This window comes from Muscardinus avellanarius, assembly GCF_963383645.1.
Source record: "Muscardinus avellanarius genome assembly, chromosome: 13".
Lineage (NCBI taxonomy): Eukaryota > Metazoa > Chordata > Mammalia > Rodentia > Gliridae > Muscardinus > Muscardinus avellanarius.
This window is the reverse complement of record NC_137799.1, coordinates 89923574-89948649: the sequence shown is the minus strand read 5'-3', so window position 1 is coordinate 89948649 and position 25076 is coordinate 89923574. Positions and strand designations below refer to the sequence as shown.

Sequence of the window (25076 nt, the reverse complement as noted above, 5' to 3'; positions counted from 1 at the left end):
ATGTGTGTATATTATGAAAACATTTAAAGGAGATGAAAATCATAATTTTTTCAAAACTTGGATATAGAAAAATGAACATATTGATGGTAGTCTAGCAGTAGTAATCTGTGAATATATCAAATATCAATGTATCATCTTTTTGCTTTGCACGTTTTTTATTGTTCAGTTAAAAGTATATTGTTGGGCATGTTGGTACACCCCTGTAATCCCAGTACTTGGAGGCTGAGATAAGAGGATTGAAATACCCAGCCTCAGCCACTTATTGAGGCCCTCAGCAACATAGTGTGGGGTCCCTGTTTCAAAGTTAAAATAGGGCTGGGGGTGTAGCTCAGAGACAGGATACCCCTGGGTTCCACCCCCAGGACCACAGAAAGAAAAAGTATGTTATGGAATTGTGGGTATGGATCTAAATACTACTAAATCTGATGTCAGGAGGAATGTATTATGTACCGATATGGAGGTTCTAGAATCTAGAACAAATTTTGTGCATCTTCTCCCCACAGGAATTATTCTTGACAGTATTTTAAAAGAAAAATCTATACCATGGCCTCGGCAGTACTTAGCTCTGTCCCCACTACTGCCTCTCGTTTTGCGCTGTTACAAGTGGATAGTGGCAGTGGTTCTGATTCTGAGCCTGGGAAAGGCAAAAGCCGGAATACTGGAAAGTCTCAAACTTTAGGGAGCAAATCAACTACAAATGAGAAAAAAAGAGAGAAAAGAAGGAAAAAGAAGGAGCAGCAACAGAGTGAAGCAAATGAGGTAACAATTATTGTTGCGTTCTCTGCTTTCCTTGTAGAATGGTAAGCACCATGAGGGCAGACACTCTCTTCCGTACTCATGTATTTATAGTACCTAGTCTTTAGGTACTCAGTAAATAGTACTTGAATGAGTGAATGTAAATTTGTGTGCACTTAAAAGTCAGACGTAGTAAACATTTTTAAAATGGCTTTTTTGTTTTGTTTTGTTTTTGGTGGTACTGGGGTTCCTGGAAACCCTTCTCCAGGCTATACTCCCAGACCTATTTTATATTTTTTTATTAGAAACAGGGTCTCTTAAGCCAATGCGGCTGGCTTCAAACCTGCGCGATCCTCCTGTCTCTGCCTCCCAAGCGCGGGGATTACAAGTGTGCGCCACCACGCCCGGTACTAAAATGGCTTATTTTTAAAGCCCGGCCTGGTGGCGCACGCTTGTAATTCCAGCATTTGGGAGGCTGAGACCGGAGGATTGTGGTTTGCGGACAGCCTCAGCTACTTAGTGAGGCACTCTGCAACTCAGTGAGACCCAGTTTCAAAATAAAGAATAAAAACTAGGGCAGGGGTGTAGCTCAGAGGTCGAATGCCCCTGGGTTCCATCCCCAGACCTGCAAAAAAAAAAAAAATTTAAAATGGCTTTTTTTAAAATCTGACTTTGGAAGCTTGTTTAGTCATTCCAAAACATTTAAAACAAGAAAGTTTTATAAGTAAACAAGCCAGGTGCAGTGGAGGTACTGGTAATTCTAATAATTGCAAGGCTCAGGTGGGAGGATCACTTGAGCTCATGAGTTCAAGACCAGTCTGTGCAACGTAGTGAGACCCCCCCACTTAAAAGAATGAAACAGTTCATATGTAGGTGTGCCTAGAGACATAACCAATACATTTTCTGTTCATACATACATGTTTATATGAATATATACATTGATATATTCATATTTTACTGAAACAAAATGAAATTATATCAAAGACTTTTATAAAGCATGTCATGACCTGTTTTCCATAGTAGTAAATACAGATATATATATGTTATCTATATATTACTATTACACTGTGGTAAATGTATATTTGTGTATATGATATGTGTGTATGTATGTGTGTGTATAGATATACACACACATATACATATATATATATATATATATATATATATATATATATATATATATATATGTTGATATAGTGTGTGTGTTATTGGGGGTGGAAACCAGAGGCATTCTACCTCTGAGCTATACTCCTAGCCCTATATTTATTTTTTATTTTGAAATAGGGCCTCACCAAATTGTTGAGTACTTCACTAAATTGCAGAGACTGGTCTCTAACCTGTGGTCCTCCTGTCTCAGCCTCCCAAGTACTGGGATCACAGGTGTGCACCACCACATGTGGCTCAGCTCTCTATTTTTTTTAAAAGGAACCTATATTGTTTAGTTATATAATTAAGTTAAATTTTATTTAATTGAACTCAGGATAAAAGTTAAGGTGGCTTCCCATTTTTGTCTGTTACAGGTAATAATATTTTGACTAGTCTTGAACATAGATTTTGTGTGTATGTGTGTATTTATGTGTGGTACTGAAGATTGAACCATCCCTTCTTATTTATTTTTTGGTTTAATTTGAAACAGGGTCTTAATAGGTTGCTGAGAGTCTCCCTAAGTTTCAGAGGCTGGTCTTGAACCTGCAGTTGATCCTCTTGTCTCAGCCTCTCAAGTACTGGGATCATAGGTGTGAGCCACCACTCCTGTCTTATTTATTTATTTATTTATTTTTGGTGGTTCTGGGGTTCCTGGAAACCCTTCTACCTCCGGGCTACACTCCCAGACCTGTTTTATATTTTTATTTGGAAACAGGGTCTCTTAAGCCAGCGAGGCTGGCTTTGAACCTGTGCGATCCTCCTGTCTCGCCTCCCAAGCACGAGGATTACAGCGTGCACCACCATGCCCGGCTATTTTTTTTACCTCTAAAAAATAATAAAAAATAATCAAGATTGGGAAACTGAATTTAATATGTTTCGTGTTTTTCTTTTATAGCTCAGGAATCTTGCTTTTAAAAAAATTCCACAGAAATCTTCCCATTCCATTTGTAACACTCAGCATGAGCTTTCATTGTCAAACCCAGTACAGAAGGATTCACGAGAAGAAAATTGGCAAGAATGGAGACAAAGAGATGAACAGGTACAACTACATAAATAAAATTATTTTGTTTTTAAATGATTGGAGAGATTTTTAAGTTAGTACTGTATCTGAAGCCATGTCACCACTCTTCCGAGGAGCAGCTTCTGTTGACTAATTCACATGTATATGCTGCTTCTAATAAGAGGTTTTGTTTTCTTATATATTAGAAAGCAGATTGATACATTTATTATTTGTGTTAGTTTTGGCAATTCAAAGCAGTAACATTGTGGGAATTTTTATTGTTGTTTGCTGGGGATTCTTTTGGTGCTCGGATCAAGCCTAGGGCCTGAGAATGCAAATCTGTGTTCTAACCTGAGCTATATCCTTAGCCCTGTGTTGTGCTTTTTAAATTACCTGCCTTTTTGCAAATGGAGGAGAGATAGGGAAAGTAGAGGAACATAATTGGATTATTTTTTATTCAAAATGTTAACTTTTCTGGGTGTGGTGGCGCACGCTTGTAATTCCAGTATTTGGGAGGCTGAGACAGGATGATCGCACAGGTTCAAAGTCAGCCTCAACAGCTTAGTGAGGCTCTCAGCAACTTAGTGAGATCCTGTTTCCAAATAAAGTATAAAATTGGTCTGGGAGTGTAGCCCAGAGATAGAAGGCCCCTGGGTTCAATCCACAGTGCCACATATACACAAACAATATCAAATAAAAAAACAAAATAGGCTGGAATGTAGCTCAGAGGTAGAGCACTCCTGGGTTCTATCCCCAGTACCAAAATAAAATGTCAACTTTATAGAGACAGAAGTCTCATATTAAAAATACCAAGTGACAGCTGGGTGTAGTGTGCACACCTGTAATCCCAGTACTTAAGAGACTGAGACAGGAGGATCCCAGGTTCAAGGCCAGCCTCAGCAGTTTAGTGATATTCCTGGCAACTTAGCAAGAACCTGTTTCCAAACAAAAAAAATTTAAAAAAAGAGCTGGAGTATAGCTCAGTTAGAATGCCCTGAGCTCAATCTACAGTACCCCAGACAAACAAAAATCCTAGTGACAGATTTCTTAAAAAGCCGGCATGGTGGCTCACGCTTGTAATCCCAGCGTTTGGGAAGCTGAGACAGGAAGATCGCACAGGTTTGAAGCCAGCCTCAGCTACTTAGCGAGGCTCTCTCACCAACTTAGTGAGACCCTGTTTCTAAATAAAGTATAAAATAAATCTGGGAGTATAGCCTGGAGGTAGAAAGCCCCTAGATTCCAACACCAGTAACACACACACACACACACACACACACACACACACAGACACACACACACACACACACACACACACACACACAGACTCGGAGGTAAAACTTTTCAACCTCAGTGTAAAATTGTTGATGGCAGGTATTTGTTTCTAACCAACTTACATGATAATTTTGTTCTTCTATACTTCTATTAAATATCCTTAACAACAACCAAATAATTACTAAGACCAACAATTTTTTTATTGTATACAGGAAAATAGGCCATAAATATACTCTTAAGAGATGCTATGTCTATACGAAAGGAAGCTTTCTTTACTTGCTTGTGTGTTGTTTGATATGCAGGGAGTGGGTATTTTTCTAGTAAATCTTTGGTCTAGTAGATTGGCTATTCCTGTAGTTCTTGGAATATCAGTTTTAAAAGAAGTAGATACCTCTGAGCTATACCATCAGCCCTTCTTTTGTTTTAAAACAGGATCTCACTAAGTTGCACAGGGCCTTACAAAATTACTGAGGCTGGCCACAAACATGTAATCCTCTTGTCTCAGCCTCCCAAGAACTGGGATTACAAATATGTGCCACCACACCTGGCTAAACTATGTTAATTATAACATTTTCTTTAGTTTTTTGCATTGTCCTATTGTGTCAAGTATTACTCTAGAGGTATGCAGTAATGCTGCTCCAAAGACATTTCCAGACACTGGTATACTGGATAAATCATGTACTATTGCTAGGGCTTATTTGATTATTTTTTTCTTTAAAACATTCATTATGATGATTTATAAGTATAAATGTTGTAATACACTATTCATTTAGATAGTAATAGAAGCCAGGAGTGGTGGCACACGCTTGCAATCCCAGCATTTGGGAGGCTGGAACAGGAGGATTGTGGTTCGTGGACAGCTTCAGCTACTACTTAGTGAGTCCTTTTGCATACAGTGAGACCCTGCTTCAAAATAAAGAATAAAAAATAGGGGTCGGGCATGGTGGCACATGCTTGTAATCCCAGCATTTGGGAGGCTGAGACTGGAGGATTGAGGTTTGTGGACAGCCTCAGCTACTTAGTGAGGCTCTCTGCAACTTAGTGAGACCCTGTTTCAAAATAAAGAATAAAAAATAGGGCAGGGGGTATAGCTTGGAGGTCAAATGCCCCTGGGTTGTATCCCCAAACCTGCAAAAAAAAAAAAAAAAAATAGGGCTGGGGCTGTAGCTTGGAGGTAGCATACCCCTGGGTTCCATCCCCAGTACCGGGGGGGGGGGGGGATAGTAATAGAATTTACCAGTGTCTTCACTAGACAGAATTTCTCCCAGTGGCCTAAAAGTCTCTGGAAAACTGATGAAGGGGAAAACTGTTCAACTTTGCACCAGGATAAATTCCATGCAACTTGGGATCCTGAGCCTAGGCATATCCTTGCCTTTCTTCTCCTTGAAAATAATTGCTGTCATAATGGCTAGGTATTTCTGAAAAGGAAATAGTTGACTTTGACCCTGATACTATGTAAGGCCCAGGAACTCTGAGACATCCTACTGACCAGATGACTATTGGTCACTTAGGGAGACCTGGTACCTTAATGAAAAGTCTTAACTTGATGCTGGGTGTGGTGGTGCACATCTGTAATCCCAGGACTTGGAAGGCTAAGACAGGAAGATTGCAGATTCAAGACAGCCTTAGCAACATAGTGAGATTCTGAGCAACGTAAAGATACCTGTTTCAAAAAAAAAAAAAAAAAAAAAAAAAAGGAGGGGGAGGCTGGGGATGTAGTTTGGAGGTAGAATGCCCCTAGGTTCAATCCTCAGTACCACCCTCACACAAAAAAAAAAGTCTTGGAGGAAAATAACCCATGTCTTAGAAAGTAGAGTAGATCCTGGAATAATTACATTGACATGTAAGAAAGAGATAAGGGCAGGTCTTGGAACTAATAGACAGTCTGCCACTTGGATTCAATTTTATTGTAAGAAGTTATAGATTTTTAAAGTAGCTCTATTCAGAAGAATGAGAAAGTAACAATACCAGACAGAAAGTACATAGTATGTGGTGAGGATTCCCCGTGGTACGGTAGGAAAATAGCCCTATGAGAAGTTTCAAGAATGGAAGGCTGGGCCTGACAAAAATTATGTGTCTGCTTATTTCAAACACAAAATAGAAATTATGCTAAATCAAAACCTACTCCCAAATCATTGGATTAATAATGTGACTTTAGACTAAGCCTCAGCATAAAATCTGAGCGCTAAAATGAAAGAGCGACCAGTAGCTGGTTGTGGTGGCACATGATTATATTCCCAGTATTGGGAAGCAGAGATAGGAGGATTGCAGGTTTGTGGACAGCTTTAGCTACTTAGTGAGGCCCTCTGCCACTTAGTGAGACACTCTTTCAAAATAAAAAATAAAATAGGGCTGGAGGTATAGAGGTATAGCCCAGAAGTAGAATGCCCCTGAGTTTAATCTCAAAAAAAAAAAAAAAAAAAAGCAGCCAGTAGACAGTAAAGAAATATCCACTCCACCTACTTATGAGCAAACTCTGGATCTCATATCAGCTGAAAAAAAGTTTCTGCCACAAAACAGGAAAAGGACATTGTACTACGTGTCCAGAGGGAAAAAATACTCAAAAAACAATTTGCTATAGGGAGCAGAAGTTGATTTTAGATAACACCTACATTTTTCTTAAATCATTTTGCTTTAATCATTTAATGAAGGACAGCTGGGCATAGTGGTTGGCGCACACCTGTGCTGAGACAAGAGGACTGTAGATTTGAGCCAGTTTTAGCTACTTAGTGAGACCTTATTTCAAAGAAAAATACAAAATAGCTTGGCTGTCTAACCCAGAGGTAGAATACCCTGGGTTCAATCCCCAGTACCAGTAAATAAATAAATTAGGAAGTAAATAATAGAGGATAAAAGCTTCATTGGAAGGACCAAAGATCAGAGTAAACCCTGGATAAAACTGAGAGAATGGAAAAGAAAATTTGAGATAAATTTAGCTAATAAAATTGACACGGTGAGCCAGGCGTGGTGGCACACACTTGTAATCCCAGTATTTGGGAGGCCAAGATAGGAAGATTGCAGGTTCTCAGCCAGCCTCAGCTACTTAGGCCCTCTGCAACTTAGTGAGACCCTGTTTCAAAATAGTTAAAAATCAGACTGAGGGTGTTGCTCAGAGGTAGAATGCTCCTGAGTTCAATCCCCAGTACCATAAATAAAATAAAACTAACATGAATTAGAACACTGAAATGAAATCAGAGAGACAGTGTACCTCAAAGAGAACAGAGGTAGGTATTACGCGTGTAATCCCAGCATTTGGGAGGCTGAGACAGGAGAATCACGGTTTGTGGCCAGTCTCAGCTATTTAGTGAGGCCCTCTACAACTCAGTGAGACCCTGTTTTAAGATAAAGAATAAAAAAATAGGGATGAGGATGTAGCTCAGAGGTAGAACCCCCCTGGGTTCAATCCCCAGTACCAAAAAATATATATATATATTTTTTGAGCTTAAAGTTTAAATCTATTCGTGGAAGAACTAAAGCCAACTTAAGGTCTTTAAAATGTTTTTAAATTTTAAGAAGGCAAATAAGGGATTACAAGCATGCGCCACCACGCCCGGCCTGCTCAGGAATTCTTAACAAAATACACTGTAAAAAAATGTTCAGGGTGCAGTGGAGGGAGCCCAGCAAAGCTGGGCCGGAATGCCCAGCCGCGTGTCCCGGGGTCCTTGGTGTTCTTGGCCACCACACTCCTCTACACTGCACTGGAGGCCGTGGTGCACATGGAGCAGCAGATCCTGCTCTACATGGTAAAGCTGTGGGCCTCCACTCCTGGCGGGTAGATAAAATCCATTGCTACTAAGTACTCAGGCTCTCAACTTCTCCAATATTTTTTTATTAAAAAATATTGAAGAGGAGAGACCAAGATGGCGGCAGACAGTATTCGGGAGAGGCAGACAAATCCAACCCAGTCCTCCTTGAATTTTTTAAGAAATCTCCCCAAAAGTGGACTGCTCCTGCCGCACATGCTCAGGAATTCTGGACAACATACTATGTAAGAAAAATGTTTGGGGCACATCGAGGGAGCCTCACATGGCCAAGCCGGGATCGTCATGCTATACCTCCTGGGAGGCCTCAGCACTCATGCCTGCCACGCTGGGGGTCGTGGTGCGCTTGGAGCAGCAGATCCCCCTCTTCTTGGTGAAGCTGTGGGCCTCCGCTTTCGGTGGGGAGATAAAATTCATTGCTGCTAGGTATTCAGGCTCCCAGCTTCTGGAAGACACGTACTGTTTTCTCCTACTTTAAAAAAAAAAAAAAGCTGGGCGTGGTGGCACACGCTTGTAATCCCCGTGCTTGGGAGGCTGAGACAGGAAGATTGTGCAGGTTTGAAGCCAGCCTCAGCTAGTGTGGCTCTCAGCACCTTAGTGAGACCCTGTTTCCAAATAAAATACAAAATAGGTCTGGGAGTGTAGCCCAAAGGTAGAAAGCCTCAGGGTTCCATCCCCAGCACCACAAAAAAAAGAAAAAAAAATGGGAACCTCTGAAGACATCCTGCCCATGATGACGGGGACCGGAGCCTGCTCCTTAGCGAAGCCAACACTGGAGCCAGCAAGGCTGGGACTGGGGCCTGCTGCTAGGCAAGGCTAGGATTGGAGCCAGTGTGGCTGACACTGGAGCCAGCAAGGCCAGGACTGGAGCCTGCCGCGTGGTAAGGCCAGGACCTGAGCCAGCGAGGTTGGGATCAGAGCCACCAAGGCAGGGACCAGGGCCTGCTCCACAGCAAAGGGCCAATGGGTCCCTGCAACCGTGGTCAGGAAGCACTTGAAGCTGCTGCTACTTCACCTCATCTCAGCAGATTCCCAGATCCAAGTGACCTCTATTAAAAAAAATTGTGAGTGGATCATCTCGTCAAAGTTACTCACCTTCTAGCTTTCAGGATTTCAGTAAGTGGGAATCAGTGTGGAAAATAAAAGGACTTCCAAGGAAGAAACTGTAATTGATCAGATGTGGAGAAATAGAAACTCTAATACATTATTGGTGGGATTGCAAATTAATGCAAACACTTTGGAAAACAGTATGGAAGATCCTCAGAAGAATGGTAATGAAGTTACCATATTATCCAGCAATACCACTTGTGGGTATCTACCCAAAAAAATGAAAACAAAAATACCAAACTAATGCATTAGTAACTATGTTCATAGCTGCACAATTCACCATTACCAAACTTCAGAACCAGCCCAGATGTCCATCAACAGATGAGTGGATTACAAAACTATGGGATATGTACACAACGGAATTTTACCCAGCCATAAAGAAGAACAATGGCATTTACAAGGAAATGTCACAAAAAAAAATAAGAAATCTGATGCTTTCTCTAATATGTAAAAACTAGAGAGAAATGGGTAACAGGAGGAGCTCTCGATGAAGAAGGGATCCTGTAGAGGAGCAATGAAGGTGGCCTCTCTGAGGGATGGGACGGGGGAGAGGGAAACTCTTTAAAGCACATGATGTACTGAAACATATCAAAGTCAGTCAGGAAGCCAAGCATGGGAAGGAGGGAGCGGGAGAGAAAGGAATAGGGATTGGGTAAGGGCTAATTGGGTGATGTGTACATGTATATCTCCACAGGTTTCTTACCCCATTAAGATGCATGACTACAATGCACCAGTAAAAATTTATTTAAAAAATTTAACACTTAGGCTACATTTTCTTCAATACATAAGTTTAAATCCATTCTTTAGTTGGAAAAAAATGTCTTCAAATAAGAGTCAACACTGCTTTAGTGTTCTGTTATGCTGTGTGTGTGTGTGTGTGTGTGTGTGTGTGTGTGTGTGTACACTGATCTATATACCGCATCTATGTGGTTGTCTAGGGTGGGCAGCATGTGTGGGTTTAACGAGTAGAGGAAATTGCATTGTGTTTGAGATGGTGAATATATCCAGTTTCAGTTACTAAACCAATGTCCTGAATTTTAAGCATTCAGCAAGCTGCCAAGTTTGATTTTTGTGTTGCTCTCTACCCAGATGACTGGCTGATTTCTTTCTATCTTTCTTTTCTTTTCCTTTCTTTCTTTCTTTTCCTTCTATCCTTCCTCCTTCCCTCCCTCCCTCCTTCCTTCCTTCTTCCCTTCCTTCCTTCCTTTCTTTTTTCCTTCCTTCTTTCTTTCTTCTTTATTTCTCTCTTTATTGGAAGAGGGGGGTAAAAGCAGCAATATTATGCTTGAAAAATTATACTCTGTATTCTGGCTTTCCCATGTATGTTAACCACTCAAATGTTTTTATCCCTGCTTCGGTTTTATACTGTTTGTGAGGCATTCGTTGCAAGCATACAGTTATTTTCTCATTTAAAAAGATTTAAAATCAGCCAGGCGTGGTGGCGCACACTTGTAATCCCCGCGCTTGGGAGGCAGAGACAGGATTGTGCTGGCTTAGGAGACCCTGTTTCTAAATAAAAATACAAAATACGTCTGGGAGTGTAGCCCGGAGGTAGAAGGGCTTCCAGGAACCCCAGTAACACCAACAAAAAAAACAAAAACAAAAAAAAATTTAAAATCATTATTGTTTATTTGTATGTTTGTGTTGATAATTAGAAATAAATTTAAGGAACTAGGAATGTAGCTCATTGGTAATGGACTTATCTAGCGTGCAGAGCCCTAGGTTTGATCCCCAGGATCAAAACAACAACAATAAAAAGTAAATCTAGTCTCTAAACTGCTATATTTAGAGTAAATACTGGGAAGAGCCCCATTTTTACCCTAAAAGCTTTACTTCACCAGATACAGTGGTGCATGCCTGTAATAACAGTACCTGGGAGGCTAAAACAGGAGGATTGCAGGTTTGAGGCTAGCCTCAGCAGTTAATGAGGCCCTCAGTAACTTGGAGAGACCCTGTTTCAAAACAAAATTAAAATAGGGCTGAGGATATAGCTCAGAGGTAGAATGCCCCTATGCTCAATCTCCAGTACCACACACATGCACAGACACAGAAGTTCCGTTTTATTACATTTTTATTATTCTGTTAGAATCCTCTGCCTTTATATTTAAATTCTGTGAGTTGATATGAAAAATAACAGTGGCTTCTTGTAAGACTCTCAACTTTTAATCTCTTGCCTACTAACTTAGTTTTAGAATATCAGAATATATGACATATTAGAAATAATCACAAGTTTTCTTTCCACAATTAAATAGTGATATGGATTAAAAATTTTTAGTGGCAAAGTGAACCATCTTTGTTCATACTACATTTAAATAATTTTGTTTTTTTTTTTAGTAGGAGGACCACTATGCTTCAATTATAGTGAAACATTTTGTACTCAGTTTGCTTTGAATATAGGTGCAGAAATTAATGAAAACTTTTATTTATTATTTTTAGTAACATTAACATTAATTCAGTTATTTTTTACCTTATAACTTTCTGTTGCTTTTGAATACGTACTTATGTGATCATTTAAGTCTAAAGGTTTGTTTTCCTGCTCATTACTAATTTGGTTAATTCTTCAGTTAATTTTTGTTATATAGAAAATGTGCGCACAGTTTTACTGTGGGCTTAATCAGATTTTTCTATATACTCTTAACTTCTATTTGTTTTTTACAGCCAAGAGATTTATTCAGGCAGCAGGATTGAAAGGAGAAGCAGTCAGAGAGAGAGAAGGAGAGAGAGGGAGGGAAAGCAAAAAGGGAGAGAGAGAGAAAGAAAGAGAGGCTTACTTAATTTTTTAATTTGAATTTATTTTTCAGAGTTAGAATAATATTTTGATGTGTAAAGCTATTTTTTGTTTTCTTTCGGCATAGAATAGAAGGGATACTCTAGTTAAGAGGGAAAGGTATAGCTGCTCCTGTTCAGTACTAACGTTTGTCTAGTTTTCAAGATATTGCATTTCAAGTAGATCACCCCTCTGTCCTGGTGGTACACGCTGCGATCTCAGTCCTTGGAACACTGAGACAGAGGATTGCAGGCTTGAGAGCAGCCTCAGCAATTTAGTGAGAGCTTGAGCAACTAGAAGGACTCTGTTTCAAAATAAAAAGGGCTGGGGGTATAGCTCAGGTGTAGAATGCCCCTGGGTTTAATGCCCAGTACAAAAAGAGACAAAAGAAAGGAGAGGGAGAAAGGAACCATTCTTTTTGAAGTTGGTTTCTGTTTCAGTTTAGATTATTTTTTAATCATTAAGCAAAAGAAACAATTCTGAATAACTTAGGCAAAACATAATTTTTTGGAGTATTGAGTGACTCATAGGTCTGAATTAAAATATAAACCTTGAGAAGGATGAAAACTAAGATTTTCTGGGGCACTCAAAGGCTAGTAGATATCACTCGTGTGTGTGTGTGTGTGTGTGTGTGTGTGTGTGTGTGTGTGTGTTATTGGGGATGGAACCCAGGGACATTCTACCTCCTGGCTATACCACCAGCCCTATTTTTTGTTCTTATTTTGAAACAGGGTCTCACTGACTTGCAAAGGGCCTCACTAAGTAGCTGAGGCTGTCCTCGAACCATAATCTTCCTGTCTCAGCCTCCCAAATGCTGGGATTACAAGCAGGCGCCACCACGCCTGGCTGTAGATATCACTTTTCAAAAGCTATCGTCAGAGCAGCGCCATACTGCCGGCGGCAGCGGCAAATTCACCGGATGGCTACAGCAAGCCGAGGTGAGCCGCTGCGGAACAGCCAGGCGGGATTTCTCGCCGCAGGTAAAATCTAAAGCTCCCAGTGGCTGAGCTCAAAACACGCTGCAGGGATTCAGAGTGGAAATCAAAACCAAGAAGAAAAACACCAGCCCCACAGCCGAGGGTGTAGCAGCGGCGCCATATTGCCACCGGCGGCAGCAGCAGCGAATTCATAAAGCCAGTATAGCTACATCTGCGTACTCAAGAACAGTGAGTCAAATTGCGGGCCACAGCGGAGAAATCCCAGTACTGTACTCCCTGGGACTTGACCCAGTGGAGGAGGGGCGGTGGCAGAGATATCACACCATAGGAGAACGTGCAACCTGGCACCCCCCACAGTCTAAAGCAGCCTCTATCGACTCTCTGGGTTGGAGACTCTGTGATACAACCCAGTAAAGGAGTAGTGGGGTCTGAGATACTACTGACTCGAGATCCAGAACACCTTAAGTGAAGTCATAGTGACCCAAGGGAAGAACCCAAAGAAGGCACAAACTTCCGAAATCATGGGAAAGAGGAATAATACTGGAGCAATGAATGCCCACAACCCCACAACGTCAGAACCAGAAAAAACAGAAAATCAGAGATTTCTAGAAGATCAAATCAGGAAAATAACTGTAGAAATAATAGAGGTGCTTCGAAAAGAACTCAGAGAGAGCCAAAAAGAAATAAAGGATGCAATTAATGAAGTAAAGGCCTCAATTCAAAGCACAAACAACCGATTAGACCACATGGAGAAAAGAATCTCGCTCTTAGAAGATGATCATTCCAAAAATGAATGCATAGTTTCTTGCCAAGACATCCTGCTGCCTCGGCATCTATGTGTTGAGACCCCCTACTCCACATAGTTAATCGGCAAAAAGCCCCGAGAAAGAGGTATCGTCTCTGGCCAAAATATCCCCCACTTTTACCCTTCATGACTATTAATGATTCCTTTTAACTTTCTACACGAATTGCTCTGATGATGTGAGATTAGGACTATGAAAAAGAAATTGAGTCCGTGGATATAAATTTTCTAATAATTTGTCTAAACGTCCTTGGCCTTGCTCAATAGTAATGAAAAAACTGGCCAGAACTCAGATGCTGTAATAAGCATTCCAGCTCAGACCCTCACTTTATCACTAACTCAGGATTAAGCCATTAACTAGCTCAGTTCAAGGTAACCCTGTTTACCCTTGAGACCCTGCCTAGAAACTTTGCGTGTGACTTCAAAGCAATTTGACTGAAGGACAGCTTAATTGCCAAAATACAATAGAGCCAAGGAGAAAGATTGTTGACCTTTACGCCCAGTAGGAGTGTCCCCGAGACAGTGAGAATGCCGCATGGCTAGAAATGAAAGTGACAAAATAAAGGACAGACGTTTTAAATATATATGTATGAAGGAAAGGAAATACCGTAAGAGTAAGAAAGCACTTTTTCATGAAGAAGAGCTTATCATAAGAATGTCCCGACTGGGAAAGAAAGGAATTAGAAAGTTAGAAGCAGGTTGCAGAGGGTTTGTGATAAGGAAATGGATTATTAGAGACCAGTAGGCCTTTAATAGGCTTTTTGTCTAAAAAAGAGTGTTCAGCAGTTAAGGAAATACATCTGACAACTAAATCCAAGAACTTCATGGTGTTGTTTGTGGGGTCTTATTTGCCAAGCTGTGTTGTGAGTTTTTGTAAGCTTTCAGACTTCAGAAGGCAAAGCGGATGAGATCTGAGAGACTCCCATCGCATCTCCCTGGACCGCCACATCTCCCCATGCTTGTCATATGGATATAGATGGAAACTTCAAAAAAGAAAGCAAAAGAAGACTCCATGAGAAGGCGTATTCTCCAAGCCCTGGGCCTTGGGCGTGCCTGTATTGCCTTTGGAATTTACCTTTGGACCTGCCCTGCTGCGATATCGGAAGAAAGATCCAGATCCGGAGCTTATCTCCTAAATGCTGGACTAGTCATTTACTTTGTTTATATGTAATCCACTATTGTTTTGCTGTGATTGCCCCCCTTCCCTTTCTTTTTTTTTTTTTTTCTTCTCTCCTATTATTAATCTCACTGGTTAAGGGTATAAATTTCTCTGGGTTCCTGTAATAAATTGTCATTGGCTCAAGAAGCCTTTGTCCACCTCAGATTCTTTCCCAAGCGTCGTACCTAAAAAACTTAGGGAATTCATAGAGGGGAAGGAATCGCTGCAGATAGTTTTCTGCAGAACTCCACCTGCCTTTTGCCCCATCTTTCTGAGGATTTGACCGGGAGCTGACAATAATGACCCAACTGAGATTAGTCGGCGACAGTTTCTAATCTAGGAAAAAATATCCGACAGCTGGAATCTGATATTGAAGAAATATGGGCCCATTTTAAGAGAGCTAACCTAAGAATAATTGGAATAGAGGAGGGAAAAGAAAGTGAAACCAAAGGGATCAACAATCTCTTCAAGGAAGTAATAGCAGAAAATTTTCCAAACATAGAGCAAGAGGTTGATACACAGATCCAGGAAACTTATAGAACTCCCTTTAGACAGGATCGGAGAAGAGGATCCCCACGCCACATAATTGTCAAAATGACCAATGTGGAAGCCAAGCAGAGAATCTTAAAGGCAACAAAAACAAAGGGCCAAGTGACATTCAGAGGCAAACCTATTAGAATCACTCCAGACTTCCCAAACCAAGTCATGAGAGCCAGAAGGGCTTGGAGTAACATATTCCAAACCCTGAAAGAAAACAACTTCCAGCCAAAAATTTCCTACCCAGCAAAACTTTCTATCAAATTAGATAGAGAAATAAGAAGCTTCCATGACAAACAGAAACTGAAGGAATTTATGTCTTCAAAACCAGCACTAGAGAAAATACTCAAAGAGATTAACTACAAAGAAGAAATAGGTAACACACACCAGAACCAGAGAAACAAGAGTTTCCATCCAATAGTCAACTAAGATTGGTTATCTGTGGAGATTCATTACTTATGTTAGTCTTTTACCTATCTCTAAATGGTATTGTTTGCCTTTATTGTTGTTAATTTTTAGGACTTCTAGTTGGAATATTAATATACCTTCAGATATAGCATTTGGAAATATTTTATCCCATTCTATTAGTAACTGTTAAATCTGTTTACATTGTCTTTGGATATACAATATTTTTTTTTATTTTTTAGGGAGTTTGTATACTCTTCTGTTGCCTGTGCCATTGAAATCATATCCAAGAAATCACTGCCAATTTCAATGTTGTGAGGTTTTATGACCCAGATTTTCTCCTAAAAGTTTATAGTCTTAAGATTTATATTTAGGTCTTTTATCTATTTTGAGTTAATATTTGTATATGGGATTAGGTAAGGGTCCAACTTTATTCTTTTCCATGTAAGTATTATTTTTCAACAATATTTAGTTAAAAGATTATTATTTCCACCACCAAATGTTCGTGGAAACCTTGTCAAAAAAAACTTGACAATATAGGGAAGAATTTAGCTCTAGGCTTTTATTTAACTCCAATGGTTTATATATCTGCCTTTAGAATAGTGCTACACTGTTACAATTATTGTGGCTTTATATGGTTTGAAATCAGAAAATATATATCTTCTAGCTTTCTTCTTTTTCAAGATAGTTTTGGGTATCTAGAGTCCATATTCCATATTTGGATAGATTTTTTTTCCTGAAAAATAAATATATAAATATATGATAGTTTCACCTAAAAAAATAGAAAACAAATATTCTCTGGTAAGAAAGAAAGTAAAAAGAAATATTGAAATGTTATCTTTAAGTCATCAAAAGCTTGGTATCAGACAAATGAGACTGTTATGTGAGATTATCATTTTTAATTTTGGATAAATTGCTATAATACTAGATGTCAACCACTAAGCCAAGCATGGGAGGGAGGGATGGGGAGAGAATGGGGTGGGGATCGGGTGGGGGCTGACTGGGCGATGTGTGCATGTATGTCTACAAAAGTTTGTATCCCACTATGATGTATGAATACAGTGCACCAATAAAAAAATAAAAATAAATAAAAAAAAGCTATCATCAGATGATTCAGCCTCACTTGCTTTATTTTTGTGGTCAGAATGCAATTCTTGGGACAAGAAAAGAAAATCAGATCATTTGTCCTTACCTGGTTTTGGTGGTCATGGTAGCGTGGGCATTTGTATAGGTATGGTGTTAAGTAGTATGCAGGATTAGGTGGCTGGTCATCCTGCTGAATCAAAGGACATTGGAATAAAGTGTAGTTATTCAAAGAATTAAGAAAGGGATTCTTTTGAGCCAGACATGGTAGTGCATCCTAGTACTTAGGAGGCTGAGACAGGAGGATCGCAGGCTCATGGCCAGCTTCAGCAGTTTGTGAGGCCCTCCATAATTTAGACCTTATTTCAAAATAAAGAATAAAATAGGTCTGGGACTGTAGTTTGGAAGTAGAATGTCTCTGGGTTCCATTCCCATTATCCCTCCACACACAAAAGGGATTCATTCTGAATAAAAAAAAAAAATAGAAGCAAGAGATGTCCACAATATGACATACAACATGCACTATAACCTAGGATATTTATTTTTGTTTTGTTGCAGGGTGTTTTTTTTGTTTTGTTTTGTTTTGTTTGTATACAGCTGCAAACATGCTCATCTTATCCCCAATAGTGAACAGCCTAAAGCCCATCTAAATACTACAGCACTTTATTTTCTTTTTGGTGGTACTGGGGTTCCTGGAAGCCCTTCTACCTCCGGGCTACACTCCCAGACCTATTTATATATTTTTTTTATTTGGAAACAGGCTCTCTTAAGCCAGAGCAAGCGGCTGGCTTCGAACCTGCGCAATCCTCCTGTCTTCGCCTCCCAAGCGCGGGGATTACAAGCGTGCGCCACCACGCCCGGCAATACTACAGCAATTCTGTCCAACAAATAGAATAAGTAGTTCTTGTAGAGGGTAATTTGATTGGAGGGTGGTGAAAGCTATACACTGTAAAATATTAAGAGGAGACAAGAGTGATGAGAAAGAGGAACCAACAGGTACAGGGCATAAGGAATTATTAGATGATCTAAACATAAAGTAACAATATACTTTATCATTTTGAAAATGAAAGGATGTAATATAATTATTCTGTACCACCTGGCATATACCAGGACATTTGATCACTTATTTAAAGGTTCTGTGCCTATGGAATTTTCTGCATTCAGTAAATGCTTAATAGTGCTTATTGAGTTTTCAGGATTACTGTATTTTTTAGTAATAATCACTGTCTTGTAGAATTGATTTATTTGTAAGATCCCTGTTAAAGTAAGAAGTAAGATTTGGTGTGGTGGCGCACGCCTGTAATCCCCACCCTTGGGAGGCGGAGACAGGAGGATCACACAGGTTCGAAGCCAGCCGCTCTGGCTTAAGAGACCCTGTTTCCAAATAAAATATAAAAAAATAGGTCTGGGAGTGTAGCCCGGAGGGTAGAAGGGCTTCCAGGAACCCCAGTACCAAAAAAAAAAAAAAAGGTTATATCATACACAACAGATTATTAGCAATAAAGGGAGAAATGTGAAAAGTGGAAGTTTTTGCTTTAGTATCTTATATAAAATAAAGGTTTCATAGTTTAGCTTAGTTAAATAACTTTAGAGAACTGATACTGTTTTTAGCATATTTGTTTTTCTGCATCTATTGTCGTAGGTCATGGTTATTTCATTAGTGTGCTATAATAGTATTATCTGTTCATTGTTGAACTTTTTTTCTTTTAGCTGACATCTGAAATGTTTGAAGCAGACCTTGAGAAGGCATTGTTGATAAGTAAATTAGAATATGAAGAGCACAAAAAGGTATTTGCATATTTATTGATTTAGATATTTTAGAAGTTTTAAGTCTTCAAAGGCTAGGACTGTCCTTCCTGAATTTTACTTTTAGGGCTCAGGGCATAGCTTAGTGTTAGAGTGCTTGTCTAGCATGCGTTCAGTCCTTAGCACTATGAAAAAATAGAATACAATTTGTCCTAAAAACTCATCATTGCAAGCCAGGTGTAGTGGCACGTGCTTGTAATCCCAGCATTTGGGAGACTGAGACAGGAGGATCATGGTTCGGGAACAGCCTCACCTGCTTAGTGAGGCCATCCACAGCTTAGGGAGACCCTGTTTCAAAATAAAGAATAAGCTGGGTGTGATGGCGCATGCTTGTAATCCCAGCATTCAGGAGGCTGAGACCGGAGGATCTCAGTTCACAGACAGCCTCATCTACTTAGGCCCTCCACAACTTATTGACACCCTGTTTCAAAATAAAGAATAAAAAATAGAGCAAGGGGTGTAGTTCGGAGGTCAAATGCTCCTGGGTTCCATCCCCAGTCCTTTGCAATAAATAAATAAATAATAAAAAATAGGGGTGTGGCTCAGAGGTAGAGTTCTCCTGGGCTCAATCCTCAGTAAAAGTTTTTCTACCCAAGGTGAAGAAAAGAGAGGGGATGAAATTCAATTATTTTAAATGAGCACAAAAAAAAAAAAAAACCAAGCAGATTTAAGAGATCTGGGAGCGTAGCTCAGTGTTAAAGTGTATATTTAGCATGTATGATTCATTCCCAGCACCTCACACAGGCACACATACACACACACAAAAGGTTTAAAAAATTAAGTAGTATGAGTGCTGCAGTACCCAGGCATCCATAAGAGACTGTTCCAGAGATACAGTATAGTTAACTAAAGTAATGTGATGCCATCACCAATGTTTTAGCCTTGTAAACTCAGCATTTATCACTGAGTTATGATGTTAGGCTGCATGGCAAAACACATTGTATAGCTTATGTTTGTAGGAACATTTTAGTAAAAAGTAGTGATTTCCAGCTTTTATTTTTATATTGTTCGAGCATTATATAATCTTAATATCATTTAACATTTAATCCTTAACATTTATTGGAGTTTTTATGGTTTGTCACATGTATTCAACTTGGAATTACACAGTGGTTAATCATAAATGGGTTCTGGTCATGTTTAAGGCTTTTTGGCCATGTTACTGTATATTAGCACTTTATCCAAGATGGAAGGAGGAGAGGAATTCAAATTCACAGCAGGTGATTTTGCTCATTCACAGCCAATGGAAGAGGATACAAGTTGCCAGTAAAGTGGCCTTTGTGTAATGTCTGTATTAGTTTCATTTTCCATGTCCTCTTATTCCTAGTAATGGAAAATGATGCTTATTGCTGCATGTCCAGGTAGATAACAAGCATTACAAGAATGGGAATAGCTGTCTTTACTATGACTTAATCATTTAAATGAATCTTCTGTTTATACTGGAAAGAGCCTTCTGTATTGCTCATTAGGATAAACCTTTTATCAAATAGAATATTAGCATATAATAATGTCTTCTTGTTAGATATACATTGAGATTATAAAGCTAAGAGGAATTGTTGTATCTTTAGAGGAGTTAAGGGTATTTATAAAATGTCACTATCCCAGGCAGTTTTCTTGGCACAGTCCTAGTACCCATTGGTTTTTATCAGATAATAATGACTTATTTAAGAAAATGGAGAAACTTCTCATGCACTGGCTAGTTTTACAGATTTACAATGATGTATTCATTGAGTTTTAAGTTAGTATTCCAGTATAAAGATTTTTTTTTTCTGGGTCTGGGGATGGAACCCAGAGGCATTTGACCTCCGAGCTACACCCCCTGCCCTATTTTTTATTCTTAATTTTGAAACAGGGTCTCACTAGGTTGCGGAGGGCCTCACTAAGTAGCTGAGGCTGTCGCAAACTGTGATTCTCCAGTCTCAGCCTCCCGAATGCTGGGTTTACAAGTGTGCGCACCACGCAGGGCTTCAGTGTAAAGACTTTTATAATAGATGACTAAAGTTTGGGATACTGTTTTCTTTTATCACTCATTTACCAAATACTTAGTAAATAGCCAAAATGTTGCAAGCACATAATACAAAGATACAGACCTTTCCCTTGAGTTTAGTGGAGGGAGAAATGCATATAATCATAGTGTATAGTACCAAGAAACATACGTTCTTAGTGCAGTGGAAATTTCAAAAAAAATAGAAGACTTATGATGAAGATGGGTTTTTGGAAAGGATGCTTTTTTTTTTTTTTTTCAGTACTAGGGGTGGAACCCAGGGGTATTCTACCTCCAAGTTACACTCGAGCCCTATTTTTTATTCTTTATTTTGAAAAAGGGTCTCACCGAGTTGCAAAGGGCCTCACTAAATAGCTGTCCTCAAAGCGCAACCCTCTTGTCTCAGCCTCCCAAATGCTGTGATTGTAAGCGTGTGCCACTATGCCCAGTTTTGAAAGGATTCTTAAAAGTCTTTAAATGTATTAGAAGATAACAAGGTGGACGAGGAAAGTAGGAACTCTCATGGAAGGTCTCGCAAATATAGAAAATGTATATGTATGAAAGAACATAGTGTATTTGAAATTTTTAATTTCAGGACATAGAATTGCTGAGATATGGCCAAATAGAACACTATACTAAGAAGGTTGGGTCATATACATCTGTTGGAAGAAAGTTACTGAATGTTTTTAACTTTTAGATTGATCTTATGTATTTATTTAGAAACTCATGCTGTAACAGTATAGAAGATGGATTGACAGGCTAAAATTAGACACAGTTGCAGTATCCAAGCAAAAGAAGATAGGGGAAATGACAGAAGTTATGGAAAAAGAAAATATTTTATTTTACTTATTGTTTATTTTTATGGTCCTGGGGATGGAACTCAGAGACTTTCTATCTCCGGGCTACACCCTCAGACCTATTTTTATTTTATTTGGAAACAGGGTCTCACTAAGTTGCTGAGAGCCTCACTTGTAGCTGAGGCTGGCTTCGAACCTGTGCCATCCTCCTGTCTTAGCTTCCCAAGTACTAGGATTACGGGCATGTGCCACCATGCTCTACAGAAAATAGATTTTTAAGATATTTCAAAGATATTTACAAGATAGTAAACTAAGCCCAGTAACAACTCATTTGGATATAAAGTGTATAGGAAGAGTAGGAAGAATAACGTGAGGTTTCTAGCTTAAGACAGTCCTTGTAGATGGGGGTGCCATAACAAAATACTGAGTTAGCAGATCGAGAGGGAAGGTAGGGTGGTTGGATGGAAAAATAAACACATTATCATGGAATGCTTATGGAAACACTCAGCTGAGTCGTCTGTATACATAAATCATTAATATAAAGGTGGAACTTCAAACTTTAAACATAAGATTAAGAATAAGATAATAGTAGACAACAACTACACATTTGTAGGGAGGTGTGGTACTGGAGATTGGACCCAGGATTGTTCTATCACTGAACTCTACCCCCTGCCTGCCCCCCTCTTTTGTTCTGTGGTACAGGAGATTGAACCCAGGGGCATTCTGCCTCCAAGCTACATCCTAACCCTATTTAATTTTGAAATAGGGTCTCACTAAGTTGATGAGAGTCTCACTATTTGCTCAGACTGTCTTCAAACCTGTGATCCCTCCTATCTTAGCCTCCCAAGTACTAGGATTACAAGTGTGAGCCACCACGCCAAGCTTCCACAGCCTTTTTTACTTATTTTAATTTTGAAACAAGGTCTCACTAAGTTATGTGAGACTCATGCACTGGCTTAAAACTTATAGTTCTGTCTCAGTCTCCCAAGTACGGGGATTTATAGGTTTGTACCACCAGACCTAAGCAGCTACGCTTAAGAGAGCTGGGTAAGGAAGCCAGTGGAAGAGACTTAGGAATAGTCAGAAATGCATTAAGAAAACTAAAAGGTGATTGGGAAAAAAAATGTCTTTTGAATTCAACAATTAAATTGAGATTGACCTTATTTGTAGTGACAGAAAACAACAGAAACCAGGTATGGAATGAGAATGGAAATTGACTAGATTATTGTCTTAAAATTTGAACCTGAAAGGAAGAAGGAGGTGTGGTATAGGAAGGGGGTTATAGATGAAGGTAAATTTTTTTTTAAATGTTCAGGTTTTGAGAGATTAAGTATATAAATAAGTAGATATCCTTTTATACAATTTGACTGGTCTAAGATTTGATATTTTTTGCCATTATCTTTAAAAGTAAAACTTATGAACCAAACTCAATTATTGTTGATAATTCTTTTTAGGAGCATGAAAATGCTGAAAATGCTTCAACTCAGACAAAAGCTATGAATAAAAAAGATAAAAGAAAGAATCATCAAGGAAAAGACAAACCTCTCACAGTACCACTAAAAGACTTTCAATCTGAAGGTAATCTAGGTACCGTTTCTGTTGTTAGAACCACTTAAGTCTTTTTATATTATAGTTGCAAATAACTTCCTAACTTTAAAATATAAGTAAAAATTGTTTTCTCATGTATCATTTAGAATGTAAACCTGTCTCTTAATTCATTTTGTGCTGTTGTCATAGAATGACCAAGACTGGATGGTTTATTTATTTATTTATTTATTTATTTATTGGTGGTACTGGGGGTGGAACCCAGAGGCTTTCTACTTCCGGGATATACTCCCAGACCTTTTTTTTTTATATTTTATTTGGAAACAGGGTCTCACTAAGTTGCTGAGAGCCTCACTAAGTAGCTGAGGCTGGCTTCGAACCTGTGTGAGCCTCCTGTCTCAGCCTTCCAAGCGCGGGGATTACAAGCGTGCACCACCACGCCCGGCTTGGATGGTTTATAAAAGATAAATGTATTGACTCACAGTTCTGGAGGTAGGGGAGTTCATATCAAGGTGCCAATATTTGGCAAGGGCTTTCTTGATGCAGTATTGTGGCAAAAGGAAGAGAGCAAGAGGGGGTCAAACTCATCAATCCCACCCACCTGTGAAGGTGGAGGCCTTGCAGCTTAATCACCTCTTAAAAGCCCCACCTCTTATTATTGTTTCAGTAACAGAATTTTAGCATGAGTTTTGGAGAGGACCCATGCAAGCCATAGCAGTCTGTTTGGAAATAAGCTCTTTGCAGGTTAAGATCATTTAAAATTGGTCTCCAGAACTCTGTGAAACTCAGTAACTACCTATATTTTAGTATTTTTAAATCTGTCCTTTACCTAATACTTACCAAAAGTAGAAATTGACACATAAAGTGATTTGGTTTACCTTGGGTAAGAAATAATATCTTCAGATTTCAACCATTAGTGGTCAGTGTCTTCATGTTATCTGGAATTGCATGTTAGAAACAGATGTTAGAGTGAGACCAGAAACTATTTATAATGTTATTTGTATTCTTTATCAAACTGTGAAGATAGAAAGAATTATACCATCCATTAAACTTTTGAAGACGGAATACAAAGCACATTACTTTATTTATTTATTTATTTATTTATTTATTTATTTGCAGTACTGGTGATGGAACCCAGGGGCATTCTACCTCCAAGCTACATCCCCAGCCCTATTTTTTATTCTTTAAACAGGGTCTCACTGAGTTGCAGAGGGCCTCACTAAGTAGCTGAGGCTGTCTGCGAACCGCGATCCTCCAGTCTCAGCCTCCCAAATGCTGGGATTATAAGCGTGTGCCACCATGCCTGGCTAGCACATTACTTTTGATGTGGGCAAGAGTAAAAACCCTTAACCTGTGATGTACAGTGTGACAGCCAGTGTTCATGTAGGAAATTAAAAAAATACTTCCTTTGTTGCATTAATCACATTTCAAATGCCCAGTAGCTGTATGTGACTAGTAGCTTCCATATTAGCCCAGCTATAGAAAATTGCCATAATCACAGAAAATTTTATAGCCCTATGCATACACCATTCAGACTAGTTAATAATATGAACAGCTATTTATTCACTGACAGAATTATTTGTTTCATATGAAACTAGCCTTAATATTTAGTATTTTTGATATTGTTCTGTGGTTTCAAATACTACCATAGCAATAACTTCAAAAAATGAAAACAACTGGGCATAATGGCACATGCTTGTAATCCCACTACTTGGGAGGCTGAGACAGGAGGATGGCAAGGTTCTTGGACAGCCTCAGCTACTTAGTGAGGCCTCCACAACTTAAACCCTGTTTTAAAATAAAGAATAAAAAAAAAAAAAAAGGGTTGGGGTGAATCTCAGAGGTAGAATACCCCTAGTTCGATTCCCAGTTCTGCAAAAAAGAAAAAATTTAAATAATTTTCAGAAACAAGGCTTTCTATGAGACTAAGAATGAATTTAGATAATATTACTTTACTTTAAGGATCAAGATAATTTTTCCTGTAGTCTTTTCTGACGAAGTTGCTTTGCTTTGAGGCTAAAATAAAACACATGCATGTTAAAATCTCTAAGTTTAATAATAAAGATTTCATATAGAAAATATATGTCACTAAGTATGAAAACAATGATTTTAAAAACTTTAATTTTCAAAATGTTTTACTTCTTAAGTAGCATATAAACTTATTAGCTGCATTGAGTAAAACATCAGTAATAATGCTGGGCGTGGTGGCGCATGCTTGTAATCCCCATGCTTGGG

General features: G+C 39.0%; 1 protein-coding gene across 3 annotated transcripts in view; it reads left to right on the top strand.

Annotated features, from left to right (window-relative positions):
- Positions 1 to 543: 543 nt before the first annotated feature.
- GKAP1 (G kinase anchoring protein 1) overlaps positions 544 to 25076 on the top strand; it is a gene marked incomplete at both ends in the record, with an annotated part of 60765 nt that continues 36232 nt past the window's right edge. For 2 of the 3 annotated variants that reach the window (XM_080708461.1, XM_080708459.1), the window contains 4 exons: positions 544 to 759; positions 2777 to 2920; positions 18423 to 18500; positions 22751 to 22874. In XM_080708461.1, coding sequence (XP_080564587.1) covers positions 544 to 759; positions 2777 to 2920; positions 18423 to 18500; positions 22751 to 22874 — 562 coding nt within the window. Of the gene's footprint in view, positions 760 to 2776; positions 2921 to 18422; positions 18501 to 22750; positions 22884 to 25076 lie in introns of all 3 variants that reach the window. The other variant, XM_080708460.1, reaches the window with a different exon arrangement.